The sequence below is a fragment of the Archocentrus centrarchus genome, chromosome 13 (assembly GCF_007364275.1).
Source record: "Archocentrus centrarchus isolate MPI-CPG fArcCen1 chromosome 13, fArcCen1, whole genome shotgun sequence".
Lineage (NCBI taxonomy): Eukaryota > Metazoa > Chordata > Actinopteri > Cichliformes > Cichlidae > Archocentrus > Archocentrus centrarchus.
Window position 1 is genome coordinate 21,762,194 of NC_044358.1, and position 19,570 is coordinate 21,781,763.

General features: G+C 41.7%; 2 protein-coding genes across 2 annotated transcripts; one reads left to right on the top strand and one right to left on the bottom strand.

The window, feature by feature from the left end:
* Positions 1–1,614: 1,614 nt before the first annotated feature.
* LOC115790432 (extracellular calcium-sensing receptor-like) lies at positions 1,615–7,799 on the bottom strand. Its single transcript, XM_030744251.1, has 9 exons — positions 7,594–7,799; positions 7,051–7,345; positions 6,807–6,893; positions 6,336–6,605; positions 5,946–6,152; positions 5,575–5,850; positions 2,824–3,051; positions 2,612–2,735; positions 1,615–2,525 (listed from the first exon to the last, which is right to left on the bottom strand). The coding sequence occupies exons 1-9, from the start codon at positions 7,701–7,703 to the stop codon at positions 1,615–1,617; spliced, it is 2,508 nt and encodes an 835-aa protein (XP_030600111.1). The 5' UTR covers positions 7,704–7,799.
* Positions 7,800–11,964: 4,165 nt separating this feature from the next.
* LOC115790433 (extracellular calcium-sensing receptor-like) lies at positions 11,965–15,958 on the top strand. Its single transcript, XM_030744252.1, has 9 exons — positions 11,965–12,170; positions 12,419–12,713; positions 12,871–12,957; positions 13,159–13,428; positions 13,612–13,818; positions 13,914–14,189; positions 14,522–14,749; positions 14,838–14,961; positions 15,048–15,958. The coding sequence occupies exons 1-9, from the start codon at positions 12,061–12,063 to the stop codon at positions 15,956–15,958; spliced, it is 2,508 nt and encodes an 835-aa protein (XP_030600112.1). The 5' UTR covers positions 11,965–12,060.
* Positions 15,959–19,570: the final 3,612 nt, after the last annotated feature.

Consider the following 19,570-nt stretch of genomic DNA (forward strand, 5'->3'; position numbering starts at 1 on the left):
GCTAATTAGTCACAGAGGGCGACTGTATTTGGTTTTTAGTTTTGCTGAATTAGAATTAGAATTGAGGCATCATGTCATGCAACTAATTTCACCCAGACAACATAGTCTGGTTTGTGTTTGCAACACAAGTGCAAATTCACACATATGTCCTGACTGAGGATTTGTTTTTATTGCTATAGGCTATGCTAAATTGAATAACATATAATATACATTGACATAGCATTTTGTAAGCTACATGTCATATATCTTTTAAAATAAATTGTTGTGTGTTGTGCTTAGTTAATAGGATGTTAACAAATGTTAATAAAGTGCATCATGGTCATTTTAATAGGCTGCATGTGTGTTGTAAGTGTCATCTAACATATAATATTATCTTAATTGTAAATTCAGGGGTACTTCTGAAATATTTTGGAGCTGGAGCACCCACTGTCCAAAATGAGGAGTCAGACACTTCCACAGCAGCCACAGACATGGTCCTGGAGTTTGATGAAGGGCCATCTACCCCTGCAGCCACACAGGCCTCTTCAGGGATGGTCCTGGAGCCATCTACCGTCTCAGCCTCATGTTCCTTGCAGGACTCCTTAGGTGTGTGTGTGTGTATTGGGTAGATGAAGACGAAGCAGTACAGGGGGCCGGCCGGAGACCAGTGGTGGAAGTCAAAGGATTTCTCAGGGAAATATGTAAATAAACACCGGAGATGGAGGGGCTGGGTGACTACGGAACCCCGCAAGGGACATCGGGAAAAAAAAAACAAAAATGGGAGAAAAAAAACACACACAGCCTGCCCCACCCCCTTCTCCTCTCTGCCGGCGGGGTGGGGGTGGCCAAAACTTTTGCGAGATCCCGAGTTGCTTTTGCGAAATCTCACAGAACACATACAGCTGCTTCCAGCTATATATATATATATATATATATATATATGTATGTATGTATGTATGTATGTATGTGTATATATATATATATATATATATATATATATATATATATATATATATACGTATGTATGTATGTATGTATGTATATATATATATATGTATATATATATATATATATATATATATATATATATATATATATATATATATATATATATATATATATATATATATATATAGCTTGTCTTGAGTGATATGCATATGTACATCTTTTACATTTAAATTGCATATTTTTATACATTTTACACATCTGGCAATGGAGCATGTGGAGGACGAATGATGTGAGGATCTGGAAGAGGACCTGCAAAGTGAGATATGTCAATTTTAACAGATTTCATTATGTCAGGCGACCTTTCAAACTATGACAGTCACACTAATCACCTCCATGTACGTGTTTGTAATGCCAAATACCTCCTTTAATAGTTTAAGCTGCTGCAAATTTTAATAGTAAAAGACCACAATGAAGTGTCACAGAGTTAATACTAGCATTTGAAAAGTGAAATTTATTTTAAGTGCATCTTGAAAGACAAAACAAAAAATACACATGAAAGCTAACCGTGGTTCTATGTTCTTATTATTGTAAGGACAGTGGAATGATTTTTTTTTAACTTAAAATTTATTGATATTTATTTATTTTTCTGCATGTCATTTTATGCAGAAAATATACATGGAAACATTTTTATGATTCAGTGATGTGACCCATTATAGCTTTTTTAGTGTTCAGCTCTGGTCTCAACAGGATTATGTAACATTTTGGTCCAAACAGTGTGATCAAGAGTCCAAAACTTGAGGCCAGGATGGCAAATACCTCCACTGCATCTGCATGGTTTCCTGGTGAGCTGATATAAACAGGAACAAAGGCCACCCACACAGCACAGAAGATCAGCATGCTGAATGTGATGAGCTTGGCCTCATTGAAGCTATCAGGAAGATTTCTTGCCAGGAATGCAATTAGAAAACTGAGGAAAGCCAGCAAACCAATATAACCCAATAAGATTGCAAAACCAACAGTGGACCCAACTGCACACTCATAAACTATCTTATCATTGTGATATTGGGTGTTTTTATGTGGAACAGGAGAGGATGAGACAAGCCAGGCAGTGCAGATTGCTGCCTGAATAGAGGTAAGAAAGATAACTGTTCCTCTCTGCTGCATAGCACCAAACCACTTCAGACTGGCTCCCCCTCCTGGTTTGGAAGCTTTGAATACAGCCAGAACAACTATGGTTTTTACCAGGATGCACGAGACACAAAGCACAAAGCTGATCCCAAATGCTGCATGCCTGAGTTGGCATGTCCACAGCCTGGGTCGTCCAATGAACAGCAGTGAACACAGGAAACACAACTTAAGTGAGAGCAATAGCTGGAAACTAAGTTCTGAATTGTTCGCACGTACTATAGGTGTTCTGCGATGGTAGATAAAGATCCCAAGAACAACAGCACATATAAATGTGCCCAGCAGTGAGGTTGCTGTCAAACAAATACCCAGAGGCTCATGGTAGGAGAGGAACTCTGTCTTCTTAGGTACACAATGGTCACGCTGGGGGTTTGACCAAAAATCCTCTGGACAACTGGTGCACTCTAAACAGTCTGACAGAAAGAACAAGATGGTGAAATGCATAATATATTCAATATTAATTAAATTAAATATCCCATGTTGAAACATAATTACTTACTGCTCTTATTGGTGATTTTCCCCTCAGAACAAGGGATGCAATCAAAACAGCATTTGGGTTCTCCCTTCTTTCTCACCATGTGGGTACCAGGAGGACAATTCTCACTGCATACTGATCGAGGTGCCTATTGGATAAGATTAAATATAACCTGCTATAATGGCATACACTGTACATGTGAAAAAAGATAAAAGTGTGGAAAAAACATATATAACCTTTTTGGATTCAAAGTTCCAAAAGATTTTGTCTTCATCAAGTATGAGTTCTTCACCTTTGAAAGCTGACCTCTTAACCTCACCCACATGCTGAACTTTAGTGCTTCCATCAGGGAGCCACAACCAGTTCATCACATCGTAAATTGGCACTACATCACCATTCTCATCAAATGACACTTGATCACCAAATGCAGTGGTGAAGTTCACCCTTTCCAAGTAATAAACAAGCTGTTAAAATGGAAAAAATGAATTACTTTTCACAGTGCAAATGGTGGCACTGTATTCTATGAAAATTCCATCCATCCATCCATCCATCCATCCATCCATTCATTCTCCTCCGCTTATCCGGGTCCGGGTCGCGGGGGCAGGAGCCTAAGCAGAGAAGCCCAGGCTTCCCTCTCCCCAGCCACCTCCTCCAGCTCATCCGGAGGGACCCCAAGGCGTTCCCAGGCCAGCCAAGAGATATAATCTCTCCAGCGTGTCCTGGGTCTACCACGGGGCCTCCTCCCGGTGGGACATGCCCGGAACACCTCACCCAAGAGGTGGCCAGGTGGCATCCTAATCAGATGCCCGAGCCACCTCAACTGGCTCCTTTGGATGTGGATGAGCAGCGGCTCTACTCTGAGCCCCTCCCGGATGGCCGCACTCCTCACCTTATCTCTAAGGGAGACGCCAGCCACCCTTCGAAGGAAACTCATTTCTGCCGCTTATATTCGCGATCGTGACCATAGGTGAGGGTAGGAACGTAGATCGACTGGTAAATCGAGAGCTTCGCTTTTACACTAAGCTCCCTCTTCACCACGTCAGACTGGTGCAGCATCCGCATCACTGCAGAAGCAGCCCCGATCCGTCTGTCGACCTCCCGCTCCCTTTTCCCATCACTCGTGAACAAGACCCCGAGATACTTGAACTCCTCCACTTGGGGCAAGAACTCGTTCCTGAGCCGGAGAGGGCACTCCACCCTTTTCCAGCTGAGGACCATGGCCTCAGACTTAGAGATGCTGATTCTCATGCCGGCCGCTTCACACTCGGCTGCGAACCGTTCTACTGCGAGCTGGAGGCCACCCCCTGATGAAGCCAACAGGAACGCATCATCTGCAAAGAGCAGAGATGAGACTCTGAGGCCACCAAGAAAGAAGCCTTCCGCCACCTGGCTACGCCTAGAAATTCTGTCCATAAAAATTATGAACAGAATTGGTGACAAAGGGCAGCCCTGACGGAGTCCAACACCCACAAGAAACGAATCTGACTTATTACCGGCTATACGGACCAAGCTCTCACTGCGGTTGTACAGAGATTGAATGGCCTGCAACAACGAGCCAGACACCCCATACTCCCGCAGGACCTCCCAAAGGATACCCCGAGGGACACGGTCGAATGCCTTTGCCAAGTCCACAAAGCGCATGTAGACTGGTTGGGCAAACTCCCACACACACTCGAATATCCTTGAGAGGATAAAGAGCTGGTCCAGCGTTCCGTGACCAGGACGAAAACCGCATTGTTCCTCCTGAATCCAAGGTTCGACTAACGGACGGAACCTCCTTTCCAGCACCCTGGCATAGACCTTTCTGGGGAGGCTGAGGAGTGTGATGCCCCGAAAGTTGGACCACACCCTCCGGTCTCCCTTCTTAAAGATGGGGACCACAACCCCGGTCTGCCAATCCAATGGCACTGCCCTAGATATCCACGCGATGTTGCAGAGGCGTGTCAACCAAGACAGCCCTACAACATCCAGAGCCGTCAGGAACTCAGGGCGAATCTCGTCCACCCCAGGGGCCCTGCCACCAAGGAGTTGTTTAACTACCTCAGTGACCTCACCCCCAGTGATGTTCAAGTCATCTCCCTCGTCCCCAGACTCTGCTTCCACTACAGAAGGCGTGTCAGTGGGATTCAGGAGGTCCTCGAAGTATTCCTTCCACCGTCCGACTATAGCCTCAGTTGAAGTCAGCAGCACCCCACCCACACTAGAAACCGTGTGAGTGGAGCACTGCTTTCCCCTCCTGAGTTGACTGATGGTTTGCCAAAATCACTTCGATGCCTCCTCCGTGAATCGCCACCTTATCGTGGTGGAGGGGTTTGTGTGTCCCAGTGATCCCAGGAGCTATGTTGCCCGGGGGCTTGTCCCCCTGGTAGGGTCTCCCATGGCAAACTGGTTCTGGGTGAGGGTCCAGACAAAGAGCGGTTCAGAAGATCCCTATGTTTGTAACAGCAAGGGAACAGTTGACCCTGCCCGGGATAGGGTTACTGGGGCCCCACCCTGGAGCCAGGCCTGGGGAGGGAGCTCGAGGGAGAGTGTCTGGTGGCCGGGCATTAGCCCATGGTGCTCGGCCGGACGCAGCCCAAAGAGGTTACATGGGCCCGCCCTCCTGTAGGCCCACCACCCGCAGGAGGAGTCGTAGGGGTCGGGTGCAATGTGTGTCGGGCGGAGGCCAAGGGCAGAGGCCCTGGCGGACTGATCCCCGGCTATCGAGACTATGAAAATTTAATTATAATATTACACCTATATATTTGCATATAAATTAATTCAATATGAATAAGGTATATCACTAATAATGCTATATATGCATACAGGGTAATAATCTCTCTTACATAATTACATTAACTACTACTTTCGGAGTATGGCAAATCCATCCAGCTTGGTCACAATTAATGTCATGGCATTCTATTTAATCCTACAGGCTAAATTATGTTCTGAAAGTAATTAAAAAGCAAACAATTAAGTCATAAATGGAATGTATATTGATATCACACCTGCCATGGTTCAAGTGTTTGCAAAGTGGCACAACTGTTGCCACTGAAAGGCCCTCTTCCTGGCTTGCACCGCAGCATGTCATCAAGGGAATATGCCAGAGCATACACAGCTTTGTACACATTGTATTCAGGCCGGAGGCTGGAAGTGTCCAGGAACACAGTTTTTACATTTTCTAGATTTTCCTGTCCAGTACACAGTGCAGCTCCACCTTCCACCCAGCCTGCTGGAGCTGGTGCAAATCTGCACTGAAATGTGAATTCCCAAAACTGATTTACCTGAAATATATTTATTCATTTATTTATTTTTGCCAAATAATAGCAATATAGTATGTAATACTTGCAACTGCTATAGTAAAAGGTTAGACTCTCACCATGCTATTTCCAGAGCTACTGTTGTAATGTAAGTCAGGACGTATTTGTAACAGGAATTCCCTGAGCCCTGGTATTTCACCTTGACGAATGGCGATGCCCAGTGTACCACCCAGGTATGGCATAAGCTGAGGTGTTTGGAGCACATCAGCTGCTGTCCAGGCTTCACTGGCCATCCATTGTAGACCTGTTACATTCTGCCTCATTACCTGTCCATTGTATTATAGCAAGTACTTTAGTGACATTATAAAGCCACTGAAGTAGTTGCACATCTTGCAAAATAATTGTATATGGTCAGTACCCATTCAAACAAGCATGTAAAACATGTATTACATAGTATAGTAATCCAGATCTTTGTAACTAATAATAATCAAATAGTTTTAAAGCCAAACCTCTTCCATAAGGTTTATCATGCCACTCTCGTGTGAAAAGGCAATAACAACTCGAGCTGTGGATTTTTTCATCACATCCACAATCCTCCGGAGTTCATCTGTGTCTTTGTTCCAGGGCAAAACCTCAAAGTAAGCAAGGCAGCCTTCACCTAACACACTTAGCTCAGATTGTAAGGATCTGGCTGCGTTGAGTCCATAATCATCATCACTGACGAGCAGACCTGCCCAAGTCCAGCCGAAATGTTTTAGAATCTGAATCATAGCGTGTACCTAAGTGAATACAGATTAAAGGATAAATCCACAGACTTAAGTGCATCTTTCAATTGTTCATCAGCTTTTACAGCATACCACATCATTATCATTGCAAGTTTCTTTTTACAATTTTTACATCATGTCTTCTGTTGTAAAACAGGTATTTTCTTCTTGAAAATTCTTAAGTTTTTCATTTAAATTGGATTGACAGATTTTCACCTGGAAAGCATCACTTGGGATTGTCCTAAAGAATGATGGATACTTTTGGCGGTTGCTCAGGCAGGAACATGTGGCAAAATAACTGACCTGTGAAAAGTACAGCCTGTGCATTTTAAAAACATTCAAAGCCTTTACTGGCTCCTTCAAAATTTTCAGGATGAGGTCATTGTTATTGTCATTAAGTTTACAATTAAATCAATATAATTAAAAACAAAAAGACTGGATGATTAAGCAGAATATTTACCATAGGTACTCTGTACAATCCTAAGACACTGGAGATTGCAATAGAATGTGAAGAGGGGGAATCACCCACAATTCCTAGGACTGGAAGATTTCCAACACATGTATCATGTAATAGAAGTTGCTCTTTTTGACCACTGACTAATGAAAACGCTGCACGGAATCCAATTCCAAGGTTAATGCAGTTATCATATAGAGTGTATCCCAGAGTCACATTAGGTAGCAGGTTGGAGTTTCTGTTGATCTCATCAACAACAAAAGCCATCGTTTGTGCAAGCCTAAATCCTAGGACATAAAAACTAACAAAAAAATGTTTATTAAAAATACAACAGGATATTTGTAAAATGTGTTGCAAAACTAATAATGAAGAAGACTGAATAGCAACAATTAGATATTTGAATTAAAAAATAAAGAAAATACATCATTCATGATACATGCATTTTTTTCTGAATGTAATTAATGAATAAAGTGTAATTAAATTAGATGTAAAATACATATTTATATTGGCATCGATTTTACTCAGTTTTTTTTCCTCTGGTATAGTTACCCATCGCAAGTAGGCTGTTGTGGTCTGGAGGTAAAAGACAGGTCAGGAACACTTGAAAAATAGTGAACTTGAAACAGTCCACCCAGAATGACATCTCCACTCTTGTGCATTCCATTTAGAAGAAATTGTCCCTGTAACTGACAGGAGGAGGAAAACAAAGAAGGAGATATGGCAGAGGAAAAGTAGGAATACAGCAAAATCAGCAAGATCAAACTGGTTTGTAAAAATGACCACATGGCAGCTTTCTGATCCTTTGAGCCTAGTCATGACATTTTATGACTTTGCCATTCCCCTTTACAAACATGCTGTGTTTAGATATCCCCTATCAGGGAAAAAGGAGGCGGGGCAGGGCCTAAAATAGATTTCATTTGAGACTGCTGTTGTTGAGTGAGTTAGTTATCAATAAGAACTGTTTTGGTATTTGCTGTTATGATGATATATAATTAGTGAAACACCGTTTCCTCCCCAGCTTATGGGTTATGGCTTTTAGCTGTGCATTTGTGAGTTATACCACAGAGTCAGGCACGTCTGATTTGAGGCTTTCCTTTTCAGAGGAACCACAATATCCAAAGTCGTACAAAGTGCGAATGTAAAACTATTGACAAGATAATCTACCTCACTGGGCGCAGAGTTTTTAACGTAGCTACTCTGCAGTGTGTTGGCACATGGCATTGAATGCCATTCAGCAAAGAGTGTGCTTTGGATAAAGCATGTGACACTTGAAATATGTCATTATCTAGATCAGGGCTCTTCAACTCCAGGCCTCGAGAGCCCCTGTCCTGCAAGTTTTAGATCTGTCCCTGATCCAACACACCTGAATCACCAAGTGCTATCTCAAAGGGGCTCATTTGATTGTTGGATTCTTTACCTTAGAACAGGGGTATTCAACTCCAGGTCTCGAGGGCCGGTGTCCTGCAGGTTTTAGATGTGTCCCTGATCCAACACACTTGAATCAAATGGCTGAATTACCTCCTCAGTATGCAGTCAAGTTCTCCAGAGTCCTGTTAATGACTTTTATATTTGACTCAGGTGTGTTGAAGCAGAGGTACATCTAAAACCTGCAGGACAGGGGCTCTCGAGGCCTGGAGTTGAAGAGCCCTGATCTAGATAAATATAGCTACACATATTAAACAGCTAAAAGATACAACAAAAGACCACTATACTCCGGAACTGGAAAAGGAACAGGAAGTGATACAATACTGCAGTTTTCCTTAATCTTGCATACTATCCATCAGGAAAAAGGAAGGAGCAGGGGCAGGGCCGAGGATGCATTTGATGTGAGATTGCTCTTGAGTCCAGATAGAGTTAGGTAACACTGTGACTGAATTAGTTATCAAGAAGAGCTTAGTGGAAACAGGGGGATAACCAGAGGAGAGTGTAGACCATAGTGTATGGGGAAGATTGTCCTGAGAGTAGAGAAAACTGAGGGACAGGCCTCGATGTGGCGCATCCAGCCTGCTCTGAAGGCACGCCCTCTGGGTGACTTCAGGGTGACACTTACAAAGGGTACTAGCATAAGACACCTGCACATGTCTACATCTACTTTTTTGTTTGGTCTCTTCCTGTTTTATTTTGACAGTCCTTTGTTCCTTGTGCTTTATGTCTAGTTTGCTTCCTGTGTCTCCCTCACAGGTGTTCCCCATTGTCTCATTACCTAGTGTATACATATATTGTCTGTGTTCTCGCCATTTTGTTTTTGTCAGGTCATTGTTGTCATCATCAGTTCCACGCTGTGTGCTTATCTTATCTGGATACATGTCCATGCTTTGTTTATGCAAAGTTAGTGTAGTCAAGTCATTTTTAGTGAGTTGATGTTTGTTCTGCTGGCTCCCGTCCAGCCCTTCCTGTGTTCAACTCCATCCATCCATCCATCCATTTTCTTCCGCTTATCCGGGGCCGGGTCGCGGGGGCAGAAGCCTAAGCAGAGAAGCCCAGGCTTCCCTCTCCCCAGCCACCTCCTCCAGCTCATCCGGAGGGACCCCAAGGCGTTCCCTGGCCAGCCGAGATACATAATCTCTCCAGCGTGTCCTGGGTCTACCACGGGGCCGGTGGGACATGCCCGGAACACCTCACCCAGGAGGCGGCCAGGAGGCATCCTAATCAGATGCCCGAGCCACCTCAACTGGCTCCTTTCGATGTGGAGGAGCAGCGGCTCTACTCTGAGCCCCTCCCGGATGGCCGCACTCCTCACCTTATCTCTAAGGGAGAGGCCAGCCACCCTTCGAAGGAAACTCATTTCTGCCGCTTGTATTCGCGATCTTGTTCTTTCGGTCACTACCCAAAGCTCGTGACCATAGGTGAGGGTAGGAACGTAGATCGACCGGTAAATCGAGAGCTTCGCTTTTACGCTAAGCTCCCTCTTCTCCACGACGGACCGGTGCAGCGTCCGCATCACTGCAGAAGCAGCCCCGATCCGCCTGTCGATCTCCCGTTCCCTTCTCCCATCACTCGTGAACAAGACCCCGAGATACTTAAACTCCTCCACTTGAGGCAAGAACTCGTTCCTGAGCCGGAGATGGCACTCCACCCTTTTCCGGCTGAGGACCATGGCCTCAGACTTAGAGGTGCTGATTCTCATGCCAGCCGCTTCACACTCGGCTGCGAACCGTTCCACTGCGAGCTGGAGGCCCCCCCCTGATGAAGCCAACAGAAGCGCATCATCTGCGAAAAGCAGAGATGAGACTCTGAGGCCACCAAGGAAGAAGCCTTCCGCCACCTGGCTACGCCTAGAAATTCTGTCCATAAAAATTATGAACAGAATTGGTGACAAAGGGCAGCCCTGACGGAGTCCAACACCCACAGGAAACAAATCCGACTTATTACCGGCTATACGGACCAAGCTCTCGCTGTGGTTGTACAAGGACTGAATGGCCCGCAACAATGGGCCAGACACCCCATACTCCCGCAGAACCTCCCAAAGAACACCCCGAGGAACACGGTCAAATGCCTTCTCCAAGTCCACAAAGCACATGTAGACTGGTTGGGCAAACTCCCACGCACACTCGAATATCCTTGAGAGGATAAAGAGCTGGTCCAGCGTTCCACAACCAGGACGAAAACCGCATTGTTCCTCCTGAATCCGAGGTTCAACTAACGGACGCACCCTCCTTTCCAGCACCCTGGCATAGACCTTACCGGGGAGGCTGAGTAGTGTGATCCCCCGAAAGTATATTCAGAGTTCATTCAATATATTCAGACTTTCATTCAGCATATTCAGACTTTCATTCTATATATTCAGAGTTCATTCAATATATTCAGACTTTCATTCTATATATTCAGACTCTCATTTTAATATATATATATATATATAATATTTCCTAAACGGCATTCCATAATATATATATGTATATATATATATATATATTAGGGGTGGGACTTTAACGCGTTAATTTCAATTAATTAATTACAGGGAAATTAACGCGTTAAAATTTTTAACGCATTTTAATCGCACTTTGCACCATGGAACGTTTCTCAGTGCACGAGTTCCAGGCATACAGATTATATCGACGCACAATGTCCAAATTAGGGGCTGCATCCTGCGAAGGACCCGACCCACGTCTTTCGCAGCCCACAAAGGCCGGAAGTGAGCGGCTAGCCTTCATATCAGCATCGACTGCCGTCACCTCTGCGTAGCTCATGTCGCCTAGCAACCGTGAGTGCGAAGCACAGCTGTGTAAGAGCAGCTGGTTAAACGGAGAACGAACTTTTTCTCCTTTTTGTGGTTTAATTTTAAGTCTTTAATTCAAAATAAGCTGTTAAAACAAGCATAACACATTTCAACATCAAGGAATACAGCTGAGAGAATGATTAATTTCCAACTATAACAAGTGAGACATTAAGGTTGAATAAAACTACTGTATCCAGTTATGATACTTAACTTTAATTTCAGGAGTTTGCTTATCACAGGAGCACTTCCACCCTTCGTTGGTCTGTGTAGTAGACTGGTGGGAAAAAAACAAAATCTTGAAGTTTAAGCTTATGTATATTGATTCATTCATCAACTAAACTTAAATTAATATTTATCATGTTAAATATTGAAATGCGATTAAAATGCGATTACTTTCGATTAATTAATTACAAAGCTTAAATTAATTCGATTAATTTTTTTAATCGAGTCCCACCCCTAATATACATATATATATATATATATATAAAATTCCCAAAACAGTTCTTGTTGATAACTAACTCACTCAACAACAGCAGTCTCAAATGAAATCTATTTTACGCCCTGCCCCGCCTCCTTTTTCCCTGATAGGGGATATCTAAACACAGCATGTTTGTAAAGGGGAATGGCAAAGTCATAAAATGTCATGACTAGGCTCAAAGGATCAGAAAGCTGCCATGTGGTCATTTTTACAAACCAGTTTGATCTTGCTGATTTTGCTGTATTCCTACTTTTCCTCTGCCATATCTCCTTCTTTGTTTCCCTCCTCCTGTCAGTTACAGGGACAATTTCTTCTAAATGGAATGCACAAGAGTGGAGATGTCATTCTGGGTGGACTCTTTCCAGTCCACTTTCTTTCAAGTGTTCCTGACCTGTCTTTTACCTCAGAACCACAACAGCCTACTTGCCATGGGTAACTATACCAGAGGAAAAAAAAACTGAGTCAAATCGATGCCAATATAAATATGTATTTTACATCTAATTTAATTACACTTTATTCATTAATTACATTCAGAAAAAATGCATGTATCATGAATGATGTATTTTCTTTATTTTTTCATTCAAATATCTAATTGTTGCTATTCAGTCTTCTTCATTATTAGTTTTGCAACACATTTTACAAATATCCTGTTGTATTTTTAATAAACATTTTTTTGTTAGTTTTTATGTCCTAGGATTTAGGCTTGCACAAACGATGGCTTTTGTTGTTGATGAGATCAACAGAAACTCCAACCTGCTACCTAATGTGACTCTGGGATACACTCTATATGATAACTGCATTAACCTTGGAATTGGATTCCGTGCAGCGTTTTCATTAGTCAGTGGTCAAAAAGAGCAACTTCTATTACATGATACATGTGTTGGAAATCTTCCAGTCCTAGGAATTGTGGGTGATTCCCCCTCTTCACATTCTATTGCAATCTCCAGTGTCTTAGGATTGTACAGAGTACCTATGGTAAATATTCTGCTTAATCATCCACTCTTTTTGTTTTTAATTATATTGATTTAATTGTAAACTTAATGACAATAACAATGACCTCATCCTGAAAATTTTGAAGGAGCCAGTAAAGGCTTTGAATGTTTTTAAAATGCACAGGCTGTACTTTTCACAGGTCAGTTATTTTGCCACATGTTCCTGCCTGAGCAACCGCCAAAAGTATCCATCATTCTTTAGGACGATCCCAAGTGATGCTTTCCAGGTGAAATTCTGTCAATCCAATTTAAATGAAAAACTTAAGAATTTTCAAGAAGAAAATACCTGTTTTACAACAGAAGACATGATGTAAAAATTGTAAAAAGAAACTTGCAATGATAATGATGTGGTATGCTGTAAAAGCTGATGAACAAATGAAAGATGCACTTAAGTCTGTGGATTTATCCTTTAATCTGTATTCACTTAGGTACACGCTATGATTCAGATTCTAAAACATTTCGGCTGGACTTGGGCAGGTCTGCTTGTCAGTGATGATGATTATGGACTTCACGCAGCCAGATCCTTCCAATCTGAGCTAAGTGTGTTAGGTGAAGGCTGCCTTGCTTACTTTGAGGTTTTGCCCTGGAACAAAGACACAGATGAAATCAGGAGGATTGTGGATGTGATGAAAAAATCCACAGCTCGAGTTGTTATTGTCTTTTCACACGAGAGTGGCATTATAAACCTTATGGAAGAGGTTTGGCTTTAAAAATATTTGATTATTATTAGTTACAAAGATCTGGATTACTATACTATGTAATACATGTTTTACATGCTTGTTTGAATGGGTACTGACCATATACAATTATTTCGCAAGATGTGCAACTACTTCAGTGGCTTTATAATGTCACTAAAGTACTTGCTATAATACAATGGACAGGTAATGAGGCAGAATGTAACAGGTCTACAATGGATGGCCAGTGAAGCCTGGACAGAAGCTACTGTGCTCCAAACACCTCAGCTTATGCCATACCTGAGTGGTACACTGGGCATCGCCATTCGTCAAGGTGAAATACCAGGGCTCAGGGAATTCCTGTTACAAATACGTCCTGACTTACATTACAACAGTGGCTCTGGAAATAGCATGGTGAGAGTCTAACCTTTTACTATTGCAGTTGCAAGTATTATATACTATATTGCTATTATTTGGCAAAAATAAATAAATGAATAAATATATTTCAGGTAAATCAGTTTTGGGAATTCACATTTCAGTGCAGATTTGCACCAGCTCCAGCAGGCTGGGTGGAAGGTGGAGCTGCACTGTGTACTGGACAGGAAAATCTAGAAAATGTGAAAACTGTGTTCTTGGACACTTCCAGCCTCCGGCCTGAATACAATGTGTACAAAGCTGTGTATGCTCTGGCATATTCCCTTGATGACATGCTGCGGTGCAAGCCAGGAAGAGGGCCTTTCAGTGGCAACAGTTGTGCCACTTTGCAAACACTTGAACCATGGCAGGTGTGATATCAATATACATTCCATTTATGACTTAATTGTTTGCTTTTTAATTACTTTCAGAACATAATTTAGACTGTAGGATTAAATAGAATGCCATGACATTAATTGTGACCAAGCTGGATGGATTTGCCATACTCGGAAAGGAGTAGTTAATGTAATTATGTAAGAGAGATTATTACCCTGTATGCATATATAGTATTATTAGTGATATACTTTATTCATGTTGAATTAATTTATATGCAAATATATAGCTGTAATATTATAATTGAATATTCATAGAATACAGTGCCACTATTTGCACTGTGAAAATTTATTTTTTCCATTTTTAACAGCTTGTTTATTACTTGGAAAGGGTGAACTTCACCACTGCATTTGGTGATCAAGTGTCATTTGATGAGAATGGTGATGTAGTGCCAATTTACGATGTGATGAACTGGTTGTGGCTCCCTGATGGAAGCACTAAAGTTCAGCATGTGGGTGAGGTTAAGAGGTCAGCTTTCAAAGATGAAGAACTCATACTTGATGAAGACAAAATCTTCTGGAACTTTGAATCCAAAAAGGTTATATATGTTTTTTCCACACTTTTATCTTTTTTCACATGTACAGTGTATGCCATTATAGCAGGTTATATTTAATCTTATCCAATAGGCACCTCGATCAGTATGCAGTGAGAGCTGTCCTCCTGGTACCCACATGGTGAGAAAGAAAGGGGAACCTGAATGCTGTTTTGATTGCATCCCTTGTTCTGAGGGGAAAATCACTAATAAGAGCAGTAAGTAATTATGTTTCAACATGGGATATTTAATTTAATTAATATTGAATATATTATGCATTTCACCATTTTGTTCTTTTTGTCAGACTCATTGGAGTGCACCAGTTGTCCAGAGGATTTTTGGTCAAACCCCCAGCGTGACCACTGTGTACCTAAGAAGACAGAGTTCCTCTCCTACCATGAGCCTCTGGGTATTTGTTTGACAGCAACCTCACTGCTGGGCACATTTATATGTGCTGTTGTTCTTGGGATCTTTATCTACCACCGCAGAACACCTATAGTACGTGCCAACAATTCAGAACTTAGTTTCCAGCTATTGCTCTCACTTAAGTTGTGTTTCCTGTGTTCACTGCTGTTCATCGGACGACCCAGGCTGTGGACATGCCAACTCAGGCATGCAGCATTTGGGATCAGCTTTGTGCTTTGTGTCTCATGCATCTTGGTAAAAACCATGGTTGTTCTGGCTGTATTCAAAGCTTCCAAACCAGGAGGGGGAGCCAGTCTGAAGTGGTTTGGTGCTATGCAGCAGAGAGGAACAGTTATCTTTCTTACCTCTATTCAGGCAGCAATCTGCACTGCCTGGCTTGTCTCATCCTCTCCTGTTCCACATAAAAACACCCAATATCACAATGATAAGATAGTTTATGAGTGTGCAGTTGGGTCCACTGTTGGTTTTGCAATCTTATTGGGTTATATTGGTTTACTGGCTTTCCTCAGTTTTCTAATTGCATTCCTGGCAAGAAATCTTCCTGATAGCTTCAATGAGGCCAAGCTCATCACATTCAGCATGCTGATCTTCTGTGCTGTGTGGGTGGCCTTTGTTCCTGTTTATATCAGCTCACCAGGAAACTATGCAGATGCAGTGGAGGTATTTGCCATCCTGGCCTCAAGTTTTGGACTCTTGATCACACTGTTTGGACCAAAATGTTACATAATCCTGTTGAGACCAGAGCTGAACACTAAAAAAGCTATAATGGGTCACATCACTGAATCATAAAAATGTTTCCATGTATAGTAGAAAATGACATGCAGAAAAATAAATAAATATCAATAAATTTTAAGTTAAAAAAAAATCATTCCACTGTCCTTACAATAATAAGAACATAGAACCACGGTTAGCTTTCATATGTATTTTTTATTTTGTCTTTGAAGATGCACTTAAAATAAATTTCACTTTTCAAATGCTAGTATTAACTCTGTGACACTTCATTGTGGTCTTTTACTATTAAAATTTGCAGCAGCTTAAACTATTAAAGGAGGTATTTGGCATTACAAACACGTACATGGAGGTGATTAGTGTGACTGTCATAGTTTGAAAGGTCACATGACATAATGAAATCTGTTAAAACTGACATATCTCACTTTGCAGGTCCTCTTCCAGATCCTCACATCATTCGTCCTCCACATGCTCCATTGCCAGATGTGTAAAATGTATAAAAATATGCAATTTAAATGAAGAAGATGTACATATGCATATCACTCAAGACAAGCTATTTACAAAAATATTTTATAGAATTCTTCACAACATCAATTAATTCATTAATATATATATAAAATTTAAAAAGTGTAAAATGAATTGCTAATGTAAAAATACAACATTAGGCCTATATCAAACATTTCTTTATATATTTAACAAATAATAGAGTGCTCCAAATACAAATTATAAAACAAAAGATTGGAAATCAGAAAAAACAAGGGCCTTTGAGCACATGATCCTGTTTCTCCTGCCTGATGACCTGCCCTGTTTTGTTCTTCTAATTGCACTGAGGGATGAACAATTCATACACAATGTTGTACATGTTGTTTGTGGAGCCTGCTCAATATTAAATTTTAAATTTGCAGTCTACACGCTATCACATTAATCCTTTAACGTCAGGCGATCGCTGCTGAATTTTAGGTTTCCTGACCTTACTAGCCACGAACAGCTGATCAAGACGTCTCACGCAGAGTCAGCTGGTCAAAGGAACTTGATCAGCTGGCTTTTTACCCTAAGTTTGGGACCACTTGTCCTATCAAAAAAATTCAAACGGTTCCTGAAAGCTCAGAAAATGCACTTCACACTCATGCAGTGATATTATGGTATTTGTTGCCGGAAGTCCGCAAACGCTGGCACTTTTGAAGTAGGCTGTGTCTCCTTCGACACGTTTGGAGGTATAAGGTTAAAATGTGTCCAATCTTTACTACATTTTCCGTCACTCATTTTCCTCACTTCTTTTAGCTCTTTCCTGTCTCCGAGCGAATTTTGCAGGAGCCCCTCCATCTCCGCTGTTTGTCTATTCACTGCGCAGCGTGTCCGTAGACCCTAAAGGATCATATGCTACCATTCATCTTAACCAATCACGTGCGGCTTCCACGAAAATTAAAAAAAAAAAAAATTTAATTAACGAAAAGTTAAAAGAAACGGCTCTCTACCAAGAGCCGGCTCCCGTCGTTCACTTCAAAGAGCCGGCTCTTAGAGCTGGATCGTTCACGACCGACCCATCACTACAGCCAGCCTGCTTTCCTGGCTGCTGCGGGGGGTAGCTCGCAGCGGCTAAGCTACCATGGTCCGCACCGACTACACGGGCCTGGCTAGCTATAGGATTTTCCAGGGTGCAGAGCAGAGTCTCCAATTCACTAAGCCTGGCCTCCAGAGCTACAAACAGACTACATTTCTTACAAGTACCCTTACTGCTAAAGGAGGCCGAGGAGTAACTAAACATGTGACACTCAGAGCAGGAAAGTGCAGGAGGGACAGGAGAAAAAGCCATGCTGGTAGTGAGGCGAATTCCTAAAAACAAAGTGAATAATGTGAATGCAGGTGATTCAGCAGAGAGTGTGCTTTAGATAAAGCGTGTGAAGATTACAATGAAATATGTCGTTATCCAGATAAACCGAGCTACACAGATTATACAGCTAACAACAGCAAAACACCACTGTGCTCCAGAACAGGAAGAAAAAGTAATACAATACTGCAATGAGAGCCAATACTCACCTCTCATCACACTCTATGTGCTTTTACACCCTGCATTTATTTACGGCATGTCTTTTGTCTTATCTTCTTACCCTGAACCCTAATTTGTTGAAGCAGATGGCTGCCTGAAGTTTTTTCCTGTTAAAAGGGAGTTTTTCCTACCCACTGTCACCAAGTGTTTGCTCAAAGGGGGTTGTTTGATTGTTGGGTTCTTTACCTTACAATAGACCCTTTTACAACCTACGTCATCGATGCGCGCGCATTTTGGCAACAGAAGTGAACTGCTACTCCATTCAAATCAATAAGAACAACAAGACTGCGCAGCATTTAAACGTGATTTAAAAGCGATATCAGCATCAAAATGTCTGGCTGTTGCGTGTTTGGCTGTCAGAATACCTACTCTACCAAAAGCGGACCGAAGTTGTACCGAATCCTGAAACTGAGGCGTTTGTGGTTGCAAGCCATCAAATGTATTGATAAAAATTGGACAAATGCTTTGGCGTTTGAAGCGCCCATTTTGTATCAGGTAAAGTTATTTATCTTCCCTTGGTACCGGGATATCAGGTATCTAAAGTAAACAGAATTAGCTGGTAGGCTATTTGGCTTTTAAACTGTAGTGTGGCTGGCTATTTACAGGTGAGGCATCGCTGGACTCAGGGAGTCCTGATTTTTAAATTAATATTTAATCGCACTATAGATTACAATATGCAGTGCCAGTCAAAAGTCTGAGCAGACATATTAATGGTTGAGCATGTCTCACAGTGTGACTGGAACAGTATATATTCTTTTCATTGTAAATCAAAAATATCTGCAGTTGGAAAACTCTTAGCAAGCTAGAAAAGCAATTTGACAAAGTCCTCACGCTGCCATGCCACTTGCTAACGTACCACAGGGATCGTAGTCGATTGATAGATATAAAATAAGAAATTAACAAAACATAAAATACTGAGTTCTTGTTGATAATGTTAGGGATTATTTGTTTAAAAGTAAACTCCAGTAAGTTAATTAATAAACAGTGGATCAACCAAATAAACAATAAAATAATACATTAGACAGAGAGGAACAGATAGAAAGTGGCTGACTAACTTGTCAGTCTCAGTGCATCTTATCTTGGAAGTTCAGCCACAATACGTACAATTAAAACATCACCAATGTCACCATGTTCTGTTATTAATCTGGACAAGATTGGTCTGTATGACAAATTAAAACATCAGGAAGAAGATGTGCTTTATGGGTCTATCGCTTATAAGAGGAATCTAGGTCATGAAAAAACAGCTTGGACAAGTCCAAATGACAAAGGCCAACTCACAGCACCCAGACTCTGTTTATGTGTAGATAGTGGCAGTATAAAGATGTTATGTTTAGATTAGTGCAGTGCTCTTCTGGGGAGGGAGCACGGGCAGCTGCTGAGAAGGCCTGTCTCTCCCTCAGCCAGATTTGCCCACATGTACATGTGATAATTTCTCATTCTTTAATATATTAAATGTCTTACTTTTTTAATTAAAGTGTTTCAGGTGTCTTCCTTCACAAAAAAACATGTGACCTGTCAATAACTAAATCAAGCAGAAGACAATGGTTGGATGCCCTGCTTCTACTTTTTCCCTGATGGGTGATGTGCAAGAATAAGCACCACAACATGTCATTAAAAAGGGAATG

Excerpts from the sequence above, each read along its gene's own strand:
- LOC115790432 (XM_030744251.1), bottom strand. The coding sequence starts at position 7,703 with ATGCACAAGAGTGGAGATGTCATTCTGGGTGGACTGTTTCAAGTTCAC. Across the intron at positions 7,346-7,593 it reads CAACAGCCTACTTGCGATGG|TTTTTATGTCCTAGGATTTA; the intron begins GTAACTATACCA and ends TTTTTTTGTTAG. Across the intron at positions 3,052-5,574 it reads AAACACTTGAACCATGGCAG|CTTGTTTATTACTTGGAAAG; the intron begins GTGTGATATCAA and ends CCATTTTAACAG.
- LOC115790433 (XM_030744252.1), top strand. The coding sequence starts at position 12,061 with ATGCACAAGAGTGGAGATGTCATTCTGGGTGGACTCTTTCCAGTCCAC. Across the intron at positions 12,714-12,870 it reads GATTGTACAGAGTACCTATG|GTCAGTTATTTTGCCACATG; the intron begins GTAAATATTCTG and ends TACTTTTCACAG. Across the intron at positions 14,750-14,837 it reads GGAACTTTGAATCCAAAAAG|GCACCTCGATCAGTATGCAG; the intron begins GTTATATATGTT and ends CTTATCCAATAG.